Source organism: Megalops cyprinoides, chromosome 10, assembly GCF_013368585.1.
Source record: "Megalops cyprinoides isolate fMegCyp1 chromosome 10, fMegCyp1.pri, whole genome shotgun sequence".
NCBI lineage: Eukaryota > Metazoa > Chordata > Actinopteri > Elopiformes > Megalopidae > Megalops > Megalops cyprinoides.
The window spans coordinates 32,967,099-32,986,490 of record NC_050592.1 but is presented as its reverse complement, the minus strand read 5'-3'; the positions used below and the strand labels follow the sequence as shown (position 1 = coordinate 32,986,490).

General features: G+C 41.8%; 1 protein-coding gene across 1 annotated transcript in view; it reads right to left on the bottom strand.

The window, feature by feature from the left end:
* The window catches only part of zfpm2a (zinc finger protein, FOG family member 2a), a 137,616-nt gene that overhangs the window by 98,920 nt on the left and 19,304 nt on the right, over positions 1-19,392 (bottom strand). The window contains exon 2 of the mRNA XM_036539175.1: positions 2,348-2,506. Coding sequence (XP_036395068.1) covers positions 2,348-2,506 — 159 coding nt within the window. The remainder of the gene's footprint in view (positions 1-2,347; positions 2,507-19,392) is intronic.

The window sequence follows — 19,392 nt, the reverse complement described above, 5'->3', positions numbered from 1 at the left end:
CCATGCAAGGGTAAGGCAAATGGGCTAGACTTTGGTGGCATTCAACTTCTTGACCTTTGTGCTTTTAAGCCGCTTTGCTACTTCACCGCACTCTGATCAAAGTTAATAAGTGCTTCATATGTTAATGAAAATTGGTGCTCCTCTTTGTGTTCCTACAGCTTTTTAATACCTATTATAGGCTGAAACTTTTAATGGAGGTTTTTAGGTCTTCCTGACAAGCCCATTTTCAGAGAGTGACTACACAGATACAAGGCTAAGCTAAGACCGCAGAGTCACTCGACTGCTCAGTGGAGAAACCTTACACGGGAGACCTTATTCTCAGGGAAGCTGGAGGAGATAAAGGCCATGGGATGAGTGGCTGCTTTAAAACCCTACGTTCAACTCCACACTGGGCTAATTACGCTGTGCCATCAAATTTGAGAGGGTTTAGTTAATCAAGGGTCTCTCTTTTTCCCTTTCCATAGTTAAGGAGTAACACACATAAACCGTTTAATGCCACCAGGATTGTGTTTCCCGCTTAATTCCCAGCACTTCTGTACAAGTGGAGAGGAATTTAAGCCACTCAGACACACGGCTAAATTAGTTTAAAGAGATCTAATTGAGGAGGGGATCAAGAGGAAAATGACTACACCTGATGATTGCTTACAACTAACAGTCATAGAAAAGGACAGAAAAAACTCACAGAGAACATTACTTTAGTATTGTGAGGAACTGGGAGACTTAGCTAAGATGGTTAAAAAGTGAAGAATCTGGCAGAAGCTTGTATGTGACATGGAGAAGATTATGGAGAAATCTTGGAAATAAAACAGTGTCTTTCCTTGGATTCTTTATTAGTTTCACTTTATGCATATATGTTAAAAACTAGAGGGAGCTTTGGTGGAAACCAACTCAACTTTGAGGTTATCTGAGAAATAAAGTGTTTTGTTTAAAAAAAAAAAAAAAGCTCCCCAAAAATTTTGATGTCACACTTTTCAGGAATATCAGGAATTTATGTCAGTTCCCTTTGAGTGTGTGTTGTGAATGTAATTCCCGTTCACTGTTCACATTTCTCTACACCGAAGCAAGGGATCAGGGCTCTCAGCACAATCAACTGATTATAAAGGTCATCATATTAACATATAAAAATCATATTAACATGCAACACCCAAGCCCATTAAGCGCCATTCATGTTCAGTATTTCAGATTTGTAGTAATCAGACATGCAGCAGTGTGCTGAAATGTTACCGCATCATAGGGTGTTTAACGCATGTGTGTGTGTATACATACAGCTGGCTACCACAGAAGGCAAGGAAGGAGTTAAACATAATTCCATTTCAACTGCCAACTCAATTGCCATCAGAATTAATGTTCTCACACACTGTGCCTTTATTCCTTTTCTCGAAGAACAAAAAAATATTATTGTGCGCAGCCAATGCAAAACATAAAAGATTTCCCTTTTTAGAGTTGTGTCTGAGAGAGAAATCCCGCAAGGCAAACAGGATAGTTTATAGTCGTGAAAAATATTTAATTCAAAACATTTTCTTTCTTTGGGGGGGGGGGACATTCAAAGCATAAGTTCTCTATTTACAAGTAAAATTCATACTGCTCGACACCTGAGGTAGTGAAATTTGGTGTGGGGGTAAGTGAGGAAGAAAAGACAAGTCTATGCACTGTAACCTGGAGCATGCCACAAATTAGCTGCTACTGATGGCAAGGTGTGACCAAAAGGAAACAAAAAATGGATCTAATTGAAATGGAATTCAAAGAGGAGTGGAGGGTTTGGCTGAGTTAGGTGTTTGATGGTAGTTCTCCCTGCGGCAGGTGCTGTTGGTGTGGGGGTGGGGGGTGGTGATGATGGGGGGGCAGCCACTGGCTCACACATAAGCGCTGTTCTCCTGTGCACCCCCACCTCCTCCAACCGCTCCACAAAGCTGGAAGCAATCTGGGCTGTAGGTGCCATTTCTCCAAGATCAAACCCCAGCTCTCAGATACATGGTGGGGATCAGATATCAAACGGACTGCTTTCAAAGACAAGCACAGAGCTGCTGGAGAAATTCCCATATAATTTAAATACATCCACATCATCCAGTAACTGTGTTTTTTTCTTGCCTGACCAATGGGGTTTGAGCAAATGGAAATGTTCCTCAAGGACAGTCATGTGGTTTTGGTATTTTGGATGCACAGGACTTTATTTGTGGTAACATCGAGCAATGATGTGCCAAACCTTGTTTGCCTGGTTCCAAGTTGTAATTGATGTGAAGGAGCAGATGAATTCAGTCATGTGAATATGTGTGTGTGTGTGTGTGGGGGGGGGGGGGGGGGGGGGGTGTGTATCTGTGTCTGTGTGTTGCTGTTGGGGGGTAGTCACCTTTGTTGCAGAAGTACTCCATGTCCTCACAGCTCAGGTTTTCGGGTTCAAAGTCAGTGGAGAAGTTCTCCTCTACGGAGAACTCATCTTTGGCCAGGAGCTCGTTCTCTTCTGAGACACACTCCTCCTCTTCCTCTTCCAGATCATCATCCAGTGGTCCTGGGAATAGAACACATTCACTCATGAGACTTCATTCATCCTCATGTAACCACAACTTACAAGAAGAACCCAAGGACTGTGTGTTTGAACAGTAAGTAGCTTCACCCAAATGGCTACAGTATTAGTCAAATGCAGAAAGTATAAAGTGTTGTGGAGAGTTAATGTAACTCTTTATATATGAAACAGCAGCTAATATGAACATACTAAAGATCCATATGATAAATAAATGGCTTCTCTGTGGATCTAGCTTGTGATGGAAACCTGGCTTCAGCAGGACTAGGTAGGGTTGTGTTTGAGGCCCTCCTCTCTCCTGTCAGAGAGATCTGAGTTTCAGCCACTGGCAGCTCAGAGCGGCTGAGGGGAGAGGGGAGTGGAGTTGGTGTCGACAGCACAGTTCAATGCCTAGATCTTTCCTCTGTATGTACACACACACACACACACACACACACACACACACACACACGCTCATACAGGCATAAACACACACTCACACATGGACAGACGCACATTCACAGACACATGCACACACATACACACACAAACATAAATACATACATTCACATACACAGACACACACACGCACAGACTCACATATATACATACACATACAAACTCACCTGATTGCGCACACACATACACCCACTTTCACTCACACAAACACAGACAAACAGACACACATGCATGCACATTTGCATACATAATGGAACACATACACATTTACACTGGCGACCATACGCACGCACACACACACAGACACACACACACACAGATGGACACCACCTCCACTTCCTGTTTTTCATCCTCTTGCACTCTGGACTATAAATCTGTCCTACAGAATGGTATAGACAAAAGACTCGCTATACTTTCATTGCCCACTGCGTTAAAGCAATAAATGTAAGTAATTCTATGCTAGAAGACGTATGCGCAGTTATAGACAATAATTGTAAACACCAAACATACAAAAATAGGACACATTGTGCAGCATTAAAGTATAGTTTATAAATTACCACTGGCATTCTAGGAGTAACACAGCCCCACAGACAATCAACTTACTAAACATGCACAGGTAACATGAACCCGAAACACACATCAAACAGAAGAGCACCAAGTGCACACTGTGCTACCAAAGTGTGGGCCATTCATGACTTAGAGCTCCCATCAGATTACGTGTTTCTTGTCACCCAAGATCATAAATTCAATGCCACAAATTCAACTGGTGTCAAAAGCGTGTAATTCATCAGCAAGTGATACAGGCTTTATTAGCCTCTCGCGAAGGTCAAGCCACTGGCTGAAAGGTCACCTGATTCACTGTCAAAGGCACTTCAGCACAAAGGACCTTGAATGTGAGTGAGTTTATTACTGTTCTGTGCTGTATCTCCACGCTGAGGATGGCTACGGAGGAAGGGAAGAGCGCACAGGTTCCTGTTCTTTGCAAGAGGCCTTAATTACTGCTGCGTTTGTGTCACTGCGTGAAATTCCAGCACGAAACCAATCCAGACGACAAAAGTTCCACTCCCCGTGCCTCATGACTTTTCACATGAGCGACAGCACAGGAGGTAGAAGGAAAATACTTTTATTAATTTGTTAGCCTTATCAGAGGGTACAATGTTGATTTTTCATTTACATTCCCTGCCTCCAGGTAAAACACCAGTGCAATCTTAAAGGAGACATTTTTCTGTGTGATTAATTTTTCTCCCCTCTGTGCAATATTATTTCTTTAAATCTAAATGATTTCAGAGTTTTGCTTGTAGCTGTACATCTTCTTTTTGGTATTTGCATATTACTATTTTGCTTCAATCAAGGGCGTTGATGGAATTACTGCTACCTGAATTGCATTAGTTCTGAACATATTTCACCCTGCATTTAAATTATATTAAAATAATATATCTTCTCACACCTCCCATGCCAAAAAATGTAAAAAAAATAATCTCAAATGTTTTCTAAAAAATTTGCATATAAAAGAATTAGTGCAGGTGCAAATTTAAGATGTTTTTACTTCCAGAAAAAAATCTACTGTGGCAGACTCCACTGTGCTATTTATCATTTTTGGAACTCCTATTTTTAAGATTTTATGTATTAAAAAAAAATTTAAAAGGAAAAATGAGTCACCGGATTGGCTGTTGCTGATGCTTAGAATGAATAGCCTTCCTTTCATTGTCACACGTGCGCTACATTGCAGCCTCTCGTGAGACATATTTGCGCTCAGACAGAACAAGCGTGCTGATATCCTCTCAGCACCTTTCAACGTGTTTGTTCTATTGTAGCACGAACGAGCCCCTCAGCTTAATAAAGCAATAATTTCAGTTCAAAAACTCCGCCGTGCGCGCGCTCCTGTTTTCCTTTATTCCCGTGCAGACTCATGAAAGACCCCCTGATCTCCACAAACTGCTTGCTCTTTTCATTAGTCTTATAAATTACTCCTTTGTAGGACGTTACATCTGCAGGAGCCCTGAACATGAAAAGAATTAGTACGTGGATCTCTAATAGACACTGTGAAGGGAGAGAGAGGGCTTTAAATTAGGATACAGTTTTATGATTTTATCGTGTGCCTTGTACTGCTTTTCAGAGGAACGCAGCGAAACCTGAAGCGAGTCAATATGTCTACTGGTGCTTAAAATGATGTCCTGAGATAAACATCAGAATATCAGAGGAGATTGCTGGGCTGGATTTTTACAAAACGTGTTTTGATGCAACTGAGGATTTTATGACGGTGGGGGAATGTGTGTTCACACACACACGCACAAACCATCACCCCGTGAGCAGCCTCAAGGCTCTAATTCCACCTCAGTGCACGTGCATTAAACATCCGATAAACGTTCGATAAAGTGACAAACACATTTTTTTGTGCAACGCAGCAGAGCTTCCGCACAACGGCTGTGTGAATCGAAGGTGAACGTGCGAAAAACACTTGGAGAACGTTGCGCGACTGGGTTTCTTCTCAGAAACCACGCAAATTCTGCAGTAACTAACTATACTAACTAAAATAATGCATACCCTTTTACACAATGCTGAAAAACCAACAGTGCTCTGTTGATGGCCATTTCCTGAGACCTGCGTAGATTGCCAAAGTTTGATCGTTCTCCATACGTTTAGTTTATTATACAGTATTCATTGCATGAAGAGAGCTGAAATAATTTCAGAGACAGCAACGATAAGAGTAATGACTTTCTAAACGACTAGCACCGCACTCCTAACTCATTTTCTGATAGTGGTGTCCCTGCTATATTTAGTTGTGTACTGTTTGAAACCCTGTCACATTCGCTATGTATGACCCATGGATGTTGGAGCATGTCTGTATGTAAGGGGTGATGAACGGTTGGGTAGAACACACATTCCTGTGTTCCCTTATTACCCCCCGCCCACCTCATCTCCACTGATCACAAACTGGGGGGGGGGGTGTCCCAAACAGTATGCAACCTGTCATTGTAAAACACTGGGTCTACCCCTGATTGTCATGCTCGTCCATGATACACAAATTCCTCTACAAAACACATAAGACTGAAAAATAAGCACAGATTGCACTGTCCCAAGAGACCAATAACCAACCCTGCCCAACACTACTCCCCAACCTCTGTATAGTCACCATAGTGTTCAGTAACCATATACCACCAATGATAGGGTAGGGTACCATTTCTCTGTCATCAGCTGTGTTAGTGGACCTCCATTGAGCAGGCTGTTGATCTACAGACTTAAAATGCATTGGCAAACAGGGAGCAGGCAGATACATTTACTCTGAGGGACCGTGACAGACCAAAGTGGTGCAAAGCCACTGAAAGTTCAGTGGAGAACACAGGCACTCTCTGGTCTCTGTCCATGTGGAGGAGCGGACCCCATTCCACTCGCATAGTTCCATTTAGCCCTGTTCATCTGAAAGTGTAGGCATTGTTTGTGCCCAAAGCAGACATGCCTGCTGCACACTCTGATAATATCGTCTGACTCCCATCTCGCTCCGAATACTGCTTGGCCGGAGAGGAAATTTCAACCCCGTCCAAACTCTAACTCAGGAGCGAGTGCTAACAGAGACATTGGTAGCCAGATGAAGTTGTGATTACACTGTGTCTTTCATTTGCGCTGTGTCCTGCATCCGATAATATCGAGTTTAACCATGGGAGAAAGCGTTAGCATCGGAGGCGGCCTCTTAGACAGGGCAGTCAGTGGACGACGGGGCAAACACATGCTGTCTGGGTGAAACAGCAGTGGAGGAGTGGGCAGAGGATGTGATTGGTCCCTCAAAAGCAGAGACTGCTCTAAATCTAAGAAAAAATCCATGCACTCACAAGGCCTTGCAATTTCTTAAAAATTTTACCTTGGGAAAAAAAACACACACACACATACACACACACACAGGTACGTGTGTAAACGTTCAGTCAAACTCAGCGTAAAATAAACCAGGAAACAAATAAGCCAGCCCTGTTGGAGCGACAGCTAATTTCATGGCTCTCCTTTTACCCCTCTGCAATGCAGAGAGCTTTTGGTCGAACTCCGATAGCGACACCGCGCATTATCAGCAGGCTACACAGTGTGATGTCCGGATCACAAACCAGGGCCTCTCTATAGCTCCTAATTAGAGGTGAGCTAATTGAATGTGACAGAACAAAGCAGCAGATCTCTATGAGCATGGAAATCATTTTGCTCCCACCTATAACGTTTTTTTTAATCTGGCTGTCCATTGAAAATGTGACCGAGCTGGCCCGAGGATAAATCCCAGCACCTGACACTAAACAGGAATACATAATACACCCCATACCCTATAGGGGCTGCCCAGCTCCAGCAAAACCTCTGCCAACTTTGTCTGCAGCGTGCCAAGGCAACAACTGTGCCTTTTGACTTCTTCCAGTTTTATGCTTTTCAACTTTTGCAGGACTGGTTGAACCATTCCAGGAAAAATGTACACTTTTGTCAGCCTATATAATAGGGGTGCTATTAGACACTGGAAAAATACAAAAAATACATAAGTAATACAATACATAATAAGGTTCAAAACTGTAGTGAAGTAAAAAAAAAAAGATACTTCAGAGGACTTGTGTCTTAAAAAATAAAACACATTTAATTAAATTAAATCAAATTTATTATTTTTTTAATAAATACAGTGTGATTAAAAAAACTTGGACACTCTGAGGTTTTTTGCTTGTTTGTTTCTTTTCATAAGCAACCAAGAGGAAATATCAGTCTTATTTTCTCTGGTTTCCAATGTGTTGTGGTGCTTGCATAGGAGGGGTGATCTCTCATGCCCCCACTTCAGTGAAAATGACCGTTTTCTTAAAAAGACCTTTGAGAAGCTGAGAGCACCGGAGTTAGTGTACCCTGCTCAAATCTCAGGGGGAAAAGTCATTCATTAAAAACACACACCACTCCAGCCATTCTGACTGCATTAATGTTTTACAACAACCTGCAAAAGGATTGTGTTTGAAATACTTTATTGGGCCTCTGATACAAGAGGCTGTTCTACAAGTTTTACACACTCTGATCAGACTAAATATGAGCCTAATGTTGCAACATCAGTCAGATGGAAATTACCATTTGTATATTTTACGTTTCTCAAATCCTCCGTTTTGTTTGTGTATGCATGGAGCGGGATGGAACAGCATCAGTAGAGATTGATGTGCTCTCAGAGCGGATTTCTGTGACCGAGAATAAGCGGCGCTATTGTTTAACTTGATTTTCCGGTTGCTAAGCAATGTAATTCTGGTGATTAGAAATGGCTGCGTTCCTAAATTCAGGCACTTACAATCAACAGTCAACAAACTGTTTCAAAAACTCAGCGCCATAATCCAAAAGACTGTCTGTAAATTGCTGCGAAAAAATGGATAGTTAATCCGGAGCAGACTCAACACGCCCCTCTGGAAGGTGCTCGGATTGCTCTGCTGACGACACCGCAGATGTTCGGCAAGGAAAACCTGGTCTACCATCAATACACTGCATAACGCCCAAACATCTACCCACAAGTCATGGGTCGAGGTGGCACCGAGGCAGAGACAGCAAGACATTTAATGTTACATTCACAGAGCATTACTGAAAAGCTACGAGCATGATTTTGCCTCTTTATTCACAGCAGGTTTCTTTAGTTTTAGTTGTTTTTTTGTTTTGTAATAATGGCACACACAGAAGCTCGGCCTATCTTTAGGATGTATGGAACGTTTAAACAATTTCAAATATGACATGGAATATTTTTTTATTCCAATGTAATTACCTTTCTCCCACATTCACCCCGTATACCTTATGCAAATGATTCAACTTAATATTACCTCATATATTTATGTCTTTACTGTATGTTCTTCATTGCTGTTTCTTTATGAGAGCATAAATCCACAACAAATATAAATGGTCCCTGAAATTTAACCTACATCAAGAGAGAGCATACTACTGGTAAGTCGCTGTTGGTTTTTCTGAGGCAAATTAGTCATACAATGCAACAAAACCGCATAAATTAGAGCTGAAATTTAGCTAAACGTGACACGGCTTTGTTAAGATGACTTTTTTCATTATTTGTCTGTCCTGCTATTTTTGAAGGGATACTAAAGGGAAAGCACTCCCCTTACTTCTTTATCCAATTAATTTGAATTGGAACGGCATGAAAACATGCTGGCATTTGACTGTCCCATTAAAATGCTGGAGGCACCTCTAAGTATGCCTCCAAGGCTTCAGCAGGTGCCAGCTTCTCTGGATAACTGGGTTCACTTCACATCGCACACTTTACACTGAACAAAAAAAAAGGTCCAGCTGGTAATGGCATATCCTATACTAGTTGCAGGGTTTTATGCACTAATAAAAAGAGATGCACATTTAGAAAATGTGTAAGGAATTCACCAAAAAAGTGTTGATTGACCCATTGCACTGCAAATATCTTGTCTTCATTAAGAACAAACTTCTGTAATTATCTAACATATTATTATCTTATTATTATATATATATATACACACACCATAAGGTGTATGTAAATAATAATATGGTATATATTTGTAAGTTACATATGTGTGTGTGTGTGTCTATACAAATACATATACACATACATATAGTCTGATCAATATTATATGATTAAAAATAGGTCAGGTTTTAAAAGTATATCTTTGAAAAATGCTTTCCAGACAACTGACTGAATTTCCCAGATAATCTGAAACCCTGTAGTCATCTGCATATTCAAATTCATGTAAATATATCATACGTGTATCTACAGAAAGCTGGAGCAGCTGAAGGCTGGGGGAAAATAAAAGCATCATTTTCAGAGATGTAATTAATGGGTTATAAACGTGTTCCCCCACTTGAACCTTTGCTGTAGATCAAATCGTTGGCTTCGCTTCCTCTTGGGAGTCATCATGGCTAAGTGGACGCATTCATCTTCTACCACTATGTTCAGCAGGAGAAATGATAGAAATGAGCTCCAACCAGAAGGCAGCCGGCCCCTGGTTCTCCTACAGCTACATTTACCTCCTGATGCGTTGTCTCAACAGACACTTCAAAGCTAAAACTACAAGACCAGCAATAAATCCCAAACATTAATCAGACCATTGTTTTTTTCCAAGGTATCTCACATTTTCTTCTACGTAGATATTCACAATTATATGCTGTGTTCCATTTTGTTAAATGCTGAATTTGTGATTGAAATACGAACAGTCAGTATATGTGGAAAAAATAAGCGTTAATCTACTATAGCATAAAATCAGCTATTAATCATGAGAGGAAAAAAGTTTTCAAATAAATGGGGAGCTCTCAGAAAAATTATTAGTGTATCACATAATGTAGATAAAACATTTTTCCTCATCAAGGCAGAATTTATGAAATGGATATATCTAAAGATGTCAATTTCATTTTAATGTTAAAAGATGGGGTGTGTGTGGGGGGGGGGGTTTCTTTTGCAAGAAATTCATCATTAATTCAATTCTAATTTGCCTCTGGTTCCTATTTCGAGTATTGATAGTTTCACTACTTAATACCCTGGATATAAATTCAGTGTTATAACTCAGAGGAGACTGCACAGCTGATAAGATCTAAATATTACCAATGCCAAAAAGAAGTGTGAAGTCTGATGAACATTTCAAAAGAACAATTCTTTATGGATCAGCTAAATCTTTTCCACTTTTTAATTAAAAGTAAAGAAAATAGAAGCTAATTATCCTGTAAAGATTAGCTGGTGGGCATCTTTCTGTAAATTAGTTCTAATTAAAAGGAAATTGTCAAATGACATTCAAAGTACTGTCCTTTAAAACAGAGACAGGGACTTTTTTTCAAATTCTTGATCTGACCATGTGAAGCTTATTGCTCAAAAGATTAGAATTCTGCCAGTGTCTCTCTCACAGACGTGAAGACACCAGTTCCTTCTCTCCACATAGACAGCAGCTGCATAGAGTAAGATGGCTGTTTGAAGAGGTGAACACTGAAATGTACCCTTGTGTACAATTATGCCTTCGCACTGACGGCCTGCTCGATCCACCCTTTGGGCGGGTTAAAATGTTAACACTAAAAAAAGGAAAGACGATCAGACCCAGTTTCAGGACATGGGCGTAACCACAAATCTTGTATGACACAAGTGACAGGCACAGAAGACCTCCTTCATTCAGAAAGACATAGCACATCCCATACAGAAAAGGGAAATACTGCAAAACTGTATATGCCAATGCAAAGAAAACATGTTTCAGGCATATTGTAATATATGCACTTTCCTTTCTAAATATAAACAATGTTCTCGGGCACATTTACACACTTATAAATGTACATGGTAACAAAAACACATTTTTAAATAGCATGTTTTTGGTCTGATAATTTGGTCTAATACAAATATTGACATATTTCAAATATATATTAAATAATAAAACGTATAATACAAAAAAGAGTCATAAATCCATCTTTGTCACATGAGAAATTATTTTGGTATTCTGCATCCCTACCATTGGATGCCGTTGAAAGAACCCACCCTACACACATTCAACTATCCAGTCAGCTTCCTTGGAGTGGTGTTCACCTGCCCCCAGTGTTTGCATGGGGGAGATTTCCTGTTAGCTCTGAGGAAATGTGTGTTCAACTCCATTCACATGCAGTGGGACTATGTTTCCAACGCAGCAGTGTAGCAATCCGGGTTATAATGACAAATGTCCTAATTGTGCTGTCAACATCAACAACCTGGGATACCGAAAAGGTCTCCTAGGTCATTACTTTCATTGATTCTTACTGGTGCACAAGTGCAACGGGAGAGCCATCCAAGACACTGAGGAAGGCAATGTACTGCCAACAGAAAATGCAACAGCAACAAAAAAGTGTTTTTTTCCAATGTTTTGCTTGAATTTCTGTGACTGTAAAACTTGGAATAAAGAAGAATAAAAAATACAAAGATTCATTACTAAAAAAATTAAGTATCAAGTGGCAAAGCAAACAGACTCCTTCTGTGTCTCTGAGCAAATTTTCAAAACAAGCCCATCCAATAAACACTACAAAACCCTTTGTGATAAGAGAGATGAGCATTGCATTGCACAGAAATGTGACAATAACCTCCAGAAAATGTTTATGAAAGGAAGGTGTGGGAATGAGAGAGAACAACAGGTGAACACAGACATTTCAAAACTCTCTGAGTCCTCAGTTTGATAGCATTTTTCACACAAAAGATTTCCCGGACTATAAGAGGACCCACAGTAATGCTGTCCTCATGTTTAATGTAATGTAACCATTACATTAAACCAAGTTAATTTAATGTGAAAACCATCCAGGTGCCTAGCTCAGAAAACAACCAACTTTATTCAGTGGAAGGAGGAAGCAGGATCCGTTTCAAAAGGCTGTCGCACCCGCCCCATAGGGAATGAGCTAAATAACGTTAAACAGAGCGTTCGACACGTTAAATACAAGTCGCATGACTTTGACCTTTAAAAGGAGGCACTCAGAGTGAAGGCGCTGTCAAAATATTCCTCCAGAAATGACAATCCAGCACACCAGGTTCCGGGCCTTGACATGCCGAGGAAGCGGGAAGCACAGAGAAAGTCCTGACCCCGTGATATTGACATTACAAAGGTGAGGATTGCTATCGCCATCATACGCCATTTCAGCAGCCAATGATATCTGGGTATTTTTAGCCAGCATTTTTTAAGGTCAGTAATATCCTTTTCATTTTTTAACAAAATGTATGAATTCCATGAACTGATGTTCCTGTCCAATGTAATGTCACCTCTGAGTAAAATAATTAAGCTCGATTTATTTTAGAAAATAATGATTTAATATTCTTTTAGTCCACACTGTGTCAACACAAAAGATGTGAACAATCGGGGCTCTACTTCACTGAGAGTAAGCTCTGCAACCTACATATCAATACAGCTGGTGAATGAATCCTGGAAAAAAGTGCCGCCTAAGATTTTGCGTAGTACTTTTGAAGGGGCTAAAACGGGTTAGTTAACTGTAATTCACAAAGGTAATATCAATTTGAAAAATGTTTCTTTCTTCAGACTGCATGATGCTCTCGAGTGAAACCTAAGCCCTCTCAATGAAATAAAATGTCTGCTCCCCCTTTGTCTCTGATGAGAAACAATGTCAGTAATGATCCTGAGCAAACACAACAAAAGAAACACTTCAAAGGCAAAAATCTTTATTTTTTATGATTCTTTGGTTTTATGATGATAACGTTCGTATAATTATTATCTGGATCATCATTACAATTATTATTAGTGCCTCTGAATTATTATTAGGAACAGCAACAGAGGAAGTCTTAGAGGTATTACTGGTAGTGGCAGTGGCGTCGCATACTTTTGCTGAGCCGAGAGACAGAGGACGGAACAAAGGGCTGCTCTATTACGATCCTTTCCCTCAAATCCACTGAGAATATTCAAGCCTAAATATCACAGTCTACATTTTACAAAATGCTTCCACATTACAAGCAAATTACGAGTGGTTCTGTGAGGGACCTGCGGAGGAACAAAGACGGGCGGCCATAATTATATCTTGGCGTGTTCGGCATGTCAATGGCTGCCTTCCTTCTAGAGGCCATTCCCTCGGGCCCCTAGGCATCAAAATGATGTCCAAATTATTTTGTGCTCTATTGCCGCGCGACACGATTATCATATTTACCGGTGCTGCAGTCTAACAACAACGTTGTTTACACCTGTCTGCCAGAGAAGGCAGGGTATACACTCTCTAATTTAGCGAATGTACAGTATGCATATAAGGTTGTTGGCAGGGATTTAAATTAGGTCAGAAATGGAATACATCAATAGCAACCCATATGTGCATCTTCGTCTTTTTTTTCCCCCCGCTCTCCTCTCTGCCGCTCAGAAGCTCTCCGATGAAGCAGCTTGGTGACTGCAGTGGGGTGATATGTGCAAATCACATTTACAGATGAGCTTGAAACTCCCTTTAATATTCAGATATCAGACACAAGCAAGCCGCGAAAAACCCCGCTAAGACTCGATTCGGGGGAGAAAGGCGAGATCTGCCGTCATTAAGGGGAAATCGTTAGCGCGGCTCGCGCTTTAACATATTTTACACAAATGCACGCCCGGGCGAAAACATCGGCGTTTATCAGCGATGACAACGCGTGGCGCCCCTGAAAAAATAGAAACCCTCCCTGAACGTTTCCGTCGGGAAAAAAATCCATGCATTTCGTGAAAAGTTGTCTATTATCCCCACCCCCCCCCCCCCAAACTCCTCCACCCCCACGTGCCCCCGTCCCCCGCCCCCATCCCTCCACCGGTTGGTTCGGCTGACTCTAAGCGATGATCACGTGCCTCTGGCGCACAAACCGGCGGAAGGTGCGTCAGCCACGAGACACAGACACACGTGTCGCCCCCCCACCCCGCCACCCCACCCCCCCCCCCAAGTCGAGCACCGAAAGCACAACAGTGGAAGCGCGGCTCTGGGTGAGGGCATCCAAAATGCCGCACAGCACCATCCTAGAGCATTGCGCCGCCCAGCGTGGCCCACCTCATCTCCCTGGCCCTCTCGGTGCCATGTCAGATTGCCCTCAGTATCTACCAGGGCCTGCTGAAGACCCTGGCAAACAGAAAAAGGCCAGTTGCATGGATCCCTTTCTGAAGGCTGATTTCTAAGCTGGGCAGCATAAACAATACGCTGTTGACGGGACTCTAAAAGGTCAGGACTCGCCTGACCTACACCCACCTACTGCTGGTTCCTGACTCGGGCTCAGATGGATCTTCACATTGAAGACTTTTTTGTTTACAGGGCTACATGTATAATTTTTTTTCCTGGTGTTGCGGTGGCAATTTTCACACCCCCCCACCCCCCAAATTACATTTCCGTGCCTCTCGGCCTACGTCAAATTTGTCCCCGTGCCATTTTAATTACAGCTGAGGCAATCTTTATGGTGGCATTGTGTGGGAACGCCGATCTGCAAAAAAGGTGATAAGTCCAACCGCAGCCCGGCTTTTGGTATCAGTAATAAACAGACACTTAATTGAATAATGTGACCTAAGAGGTTGATCCTCAGAAAAATGGCATGTAAAAAAACTGAAAATGAAGACAGTGAAATGTTTTGCATGATGCCAGCAGTGCACAAAAAAACAACAAAAAGCACACACACATACACACACTCACGCATGCTCTGAGTTGGCCCGCTGCCTGTGGCCGAGCGACGTGGGCCACGCCGAATCTTAACGGAACAGATAAGTAGGCGAGCGGCATCCTGGAAGCATGGGCCCATGTTTGGGGAGATAGAGAAACGCACTCTCCAACCCGCGTGGCATATCCTCCAGGTTCCCTGTCCCCCCCCCCACCTTCCGCAGTGGCTTAAAGACAATGACTATGAGCCCCTTCCTGTTTTAGGATAGCTGTCAGAGAATGATGGCACGGATTCAGCTCTGCAGCAGGTTTGTTCGAAGCTTCCGATAAAAAAAGAAATGCTCCACAGTTCATTGCTGATTTGACTGCTAGCGTATTTTTTTTTTTTTTTTTTTGCGGGAGACTATTTGCAGATGCGGCGGAGTTATCAATCCGAACAGACACACAATCCGGGTCCAATGTCACTTCTCCTCATTATGTTAATGGTTAATACATGCAAATGAAAACATTCCGGCAATTTGATTTCTTTGAAGATAGTTTGCATATTGTCTTAGCCATAATGATGGTACACTTTCTCCACAGCTTCGATTTATGCAAGGGTAGTTAGTTCATTTTTATCAGCACCCAGTTCATTTCTAAGGCTACTGGAATGTGTTTTCCCCTTCTCCTCACTATTTGACTAATTAGGATTCAGGTACCATAAGCAGATTTTTCACGCTATTGGTGTTTTTCTTAATTAAGAAACAAATGAATTCTCCCCAGCAAAATAGATGGAACAACGGGATAGGGTGCCAGAGGCCAGATGCGGTGCTTCTTAATTAGAAGTCACTCTATTGTCTGAGGTTTTTTAATGAAGCTCCAATCTAAATGGATATCAAAAAAGCTGCTGGTGGAAAAAAAATCCGGCCATTTAAAATAATAAGAAAATAAAGATAATGAAAGACAAAAGATATGTACTGGCAGCTATGCCTCACACCTGCAGTTCAGCGAATATAATGCCTTTGTTACCTTTCGGATGTGACCAGTTTAAACGGCTCTATCCTCGACCTCCCCCTTTTCCCGCAAGCGGTGTCTTTTGCAGAGCCAAAACAGCCACGTTCTTTTTAACTTCTCTTCAAAGATGGCTGTTTCATTAGCAAGCTGTTAAACTTACTCATCTGAGAGGAGCCCAACTTGCTCTGGAACAGTTGCAGCTTCTCTGATGCTGACCACACACATAGGGACTGGACTGCCACTTTGGGAGTGATTCCATAAAACCACAAAGTGGTATGGTCTTGAATTTCAACAATCAATTTCCACAGCAAAGGCAGTTACTTTCATCTAGCATGGTATATTTTGTTCAAGTATGAAACAAAATTGAAAATGTAAGACTCTGTAGTGAGTGGGTGAGACTTCCCCACATTCAAATGCTAATGCTAAACTACTTAGCACTTTGGTTGAACTCTCCCCTAAAATGAACCATGAGAAAAAAAAAGTGGAAAAAAAAAACAAAATAAAATAAAGTTCAAACCTGTAACAAAAGTGTAAAGGATGATTGCACTGGCCTCTTAGCTTTCTTTTTTTTTCTGAAAAGAATCCGTCAAAAGCAGAAAGATTTGGGTCAGTTTGCTGACGGCAGCCATGTTCGCAGCTTGAGGCGATAGCATCGGGGGCCGCTTCGACTGAAATAAAACCCACTGCATGCCCACGTGTGCGCTGCCAACACCATCGCTCCTGCTTCAGACGGCATGGCTTAGGAGCTCCCGGTGGAGCGGGCAAGCGCGCGCTGATATGGCCCAGGATCTGCCTCGTCCGGGCCAAGCGTCCCTGTGCCCATGTGCTGTGCCATCAATCGGCACCGCCTGCGCCAGCCTGGACTGGCACCAGCAATCCATTTCAAAGAGAGTTTTATGGATCAGGTATGCGGGATGAAATTTCCCTCTGCCTTTGTAATGCACCATGTCAAAGGGGAGCTGTGGTGACCGTGAAGTCCTGGTAGTTTCCTTTTCATTTCGATATAAAATGGAAGCGATACCTGAGTCAATCTTCCTGAGGAGACAAGCTCATTTTTTAACCCTGCTTAAATTCGTTAGCATCTTTTGGTTTGGAGAATAATATTCATTTAGCACTGAAGAAGCTTATACCTTGCTATTACACCTTATATGTTTTTATCACTGTCAGAATGATGAGCAATAATCGAACCACTGTCTAATAATCTTTTTGACCCAAAAGGAATGAGGGAAGTTCCCACAAAACATAACAGTTCTGTTAAAAATATATATCTTAATTATGGTAATATTAAGTTAATATGATTTGAAGTGTGACAGATTCCTAATTTTAATGTACAACTTTCCATGTTTGAAAGAGCTACTATTGGAAGAGTGGCAGGTATTCTATATACATAGTCATACATGCTGTGCAACTAGGACCTCAAGCCTTTTAAATCATAATTCTGTATTTTTAATTGTTCATTATTTTTCCAACATTTGTAATCTCAGTGTATTCTAAATGTATGGTGCATGCATCTAGAACGTATCATTTTGGTTTTTTTTCTTCAGGAAGTTACTTCCTTATTAAAAATGCCAAGTATTAAACACCTCTACTTATCCCAACATTACCATAATCCCTCCAATGTTCACCGATGTGCCTTCCCTCTCATTTAGAAGCATGCTTGTTTATTTATATCTCTGAATGAGATTAGAGGAGAAGATTACCTAGTGCAGCAACACGAACAGCGATCAAAGACTCGCTGGATAATGGAAGTCTTTCAGAGAATTGTCCCCTCTCTTTAAATCTGTCAGCGGAGTGTTAGAACAATGCGCGTGGCGATGCTCAATACAGTGCAACAACAATAATGCAGAATCCCCAGGGACACACCTCATGTAAACGTTCCTACTCGACATGCTGTACATTAAGACGGAACGTCCTCGACCGCTAAGGAGTGACATCAGCACCGGGCTTTTGGAAAAGCATTCGAACAAAGAGTGAGGGAGGGGACTGAGAAAGAATTGGTGCGACCAAAAATCACTCTCTTAATCTACGCGACAACAGGGGTTGACAGGTCTATCACTTTTGACACAATGGACAGCCGTTATGTGGTTATTCACTTTAGCAAACAAGCATACTGAAAACTAACAGCATCGATGGATTAGTCCCAAATACAGTTAAAGCACAAAATACACTCTGGTTGTGTACCGAGGGAACACTCTGGTTGTGAACATGAGGATTCACATCTTGATGGACAGCTCTGGATATTAATTGTGTGAACGCCTTCAGAAATCCCAGGCAAATATGACTTAATAAGTCCCCTAAACACCACACGCAGCATCCAGACCCTCTCACTCTCTCTCCCTCTCTCTCTTTCTCTCATAGAGTGACCCATTTTCTGCTTCTAACACTGCGAAGCACTGGGGTGTTGGCTGAGAGTGTCTCCACCTATGAGGTATGACATAGTAAGGTGTTTAGCGCCCAGGGACCTCCCAAAAGACTGAAAGGAATTCCCTCACAGAGGTCAAATGAAAAATGCAAAATGGTTTCCACAACACACAAGTCTTCCTGAATGGAATAACATACCGTACTTTTCCTGTCATTTACCATGTGACCTAATCAAGCATGTCTGTTAGGTTCAAATCATGGGACTCAAAGCAGACCACAGTATCATTTAATGCCACCCAAACATTGGGTCTGCATGTACATTCATTCATTTCCCAATGCATTATAAATGAAATTTGGAACAATGTTTCCATCTCCTGTCCTTCATCTGATGTTTTGTTTTACTCCTGGGCAACAGCAAGGTGTTTTGCAGCACTGTTTTGGTGTTCAACAAACACAGACAAAAAAACAGTGGCGAGAGGTAAAAACATTTTCATAACTGTGACAATAAAAAAGGGAGAAGAAAAAATCTGCCTATCTGAACAGCATCGCAAGCATTCTCCGATGAACAGAGGAAACTTTCTGCCAGGATTTCAGTGGACGGATTTCTCTGCCGTTCCCCTAATTATTTATCCTGTAAGCCTTTATGGGCCTCATTAATTTCGCCTCTCTTTACCTTCCATTGAAAGTCTGAAGTCAACCTGCATCTGGTGCTGATAACACCGGGTCTATGCAACTGAGACAGGCTCCCGGCTTGCCTTTTCCCACTGAGGTTTTGGAAAGTGAATAGGAACATTCTTTCAGAGGGCTGAGAGGATAATGGTATTAGAAATAGCACTCTTTACGCTTTAAATCCGCCAAGACGAGCCGCTTTAACAGGAGGCAATTGCTCGGAATTTGTCGAGCTGCATCTCTTAATTCAGTGCAGTCTACGGCCCGGGTGTCACTGTGGAGCGGGGGTGGCAGCAGGAAGCATTGACACTACAGCGGTTGTGATTGGTGTTCTTGCTTACGATGTCGCGCGGTTTAAAACTTCGAAGGCGCCCCCT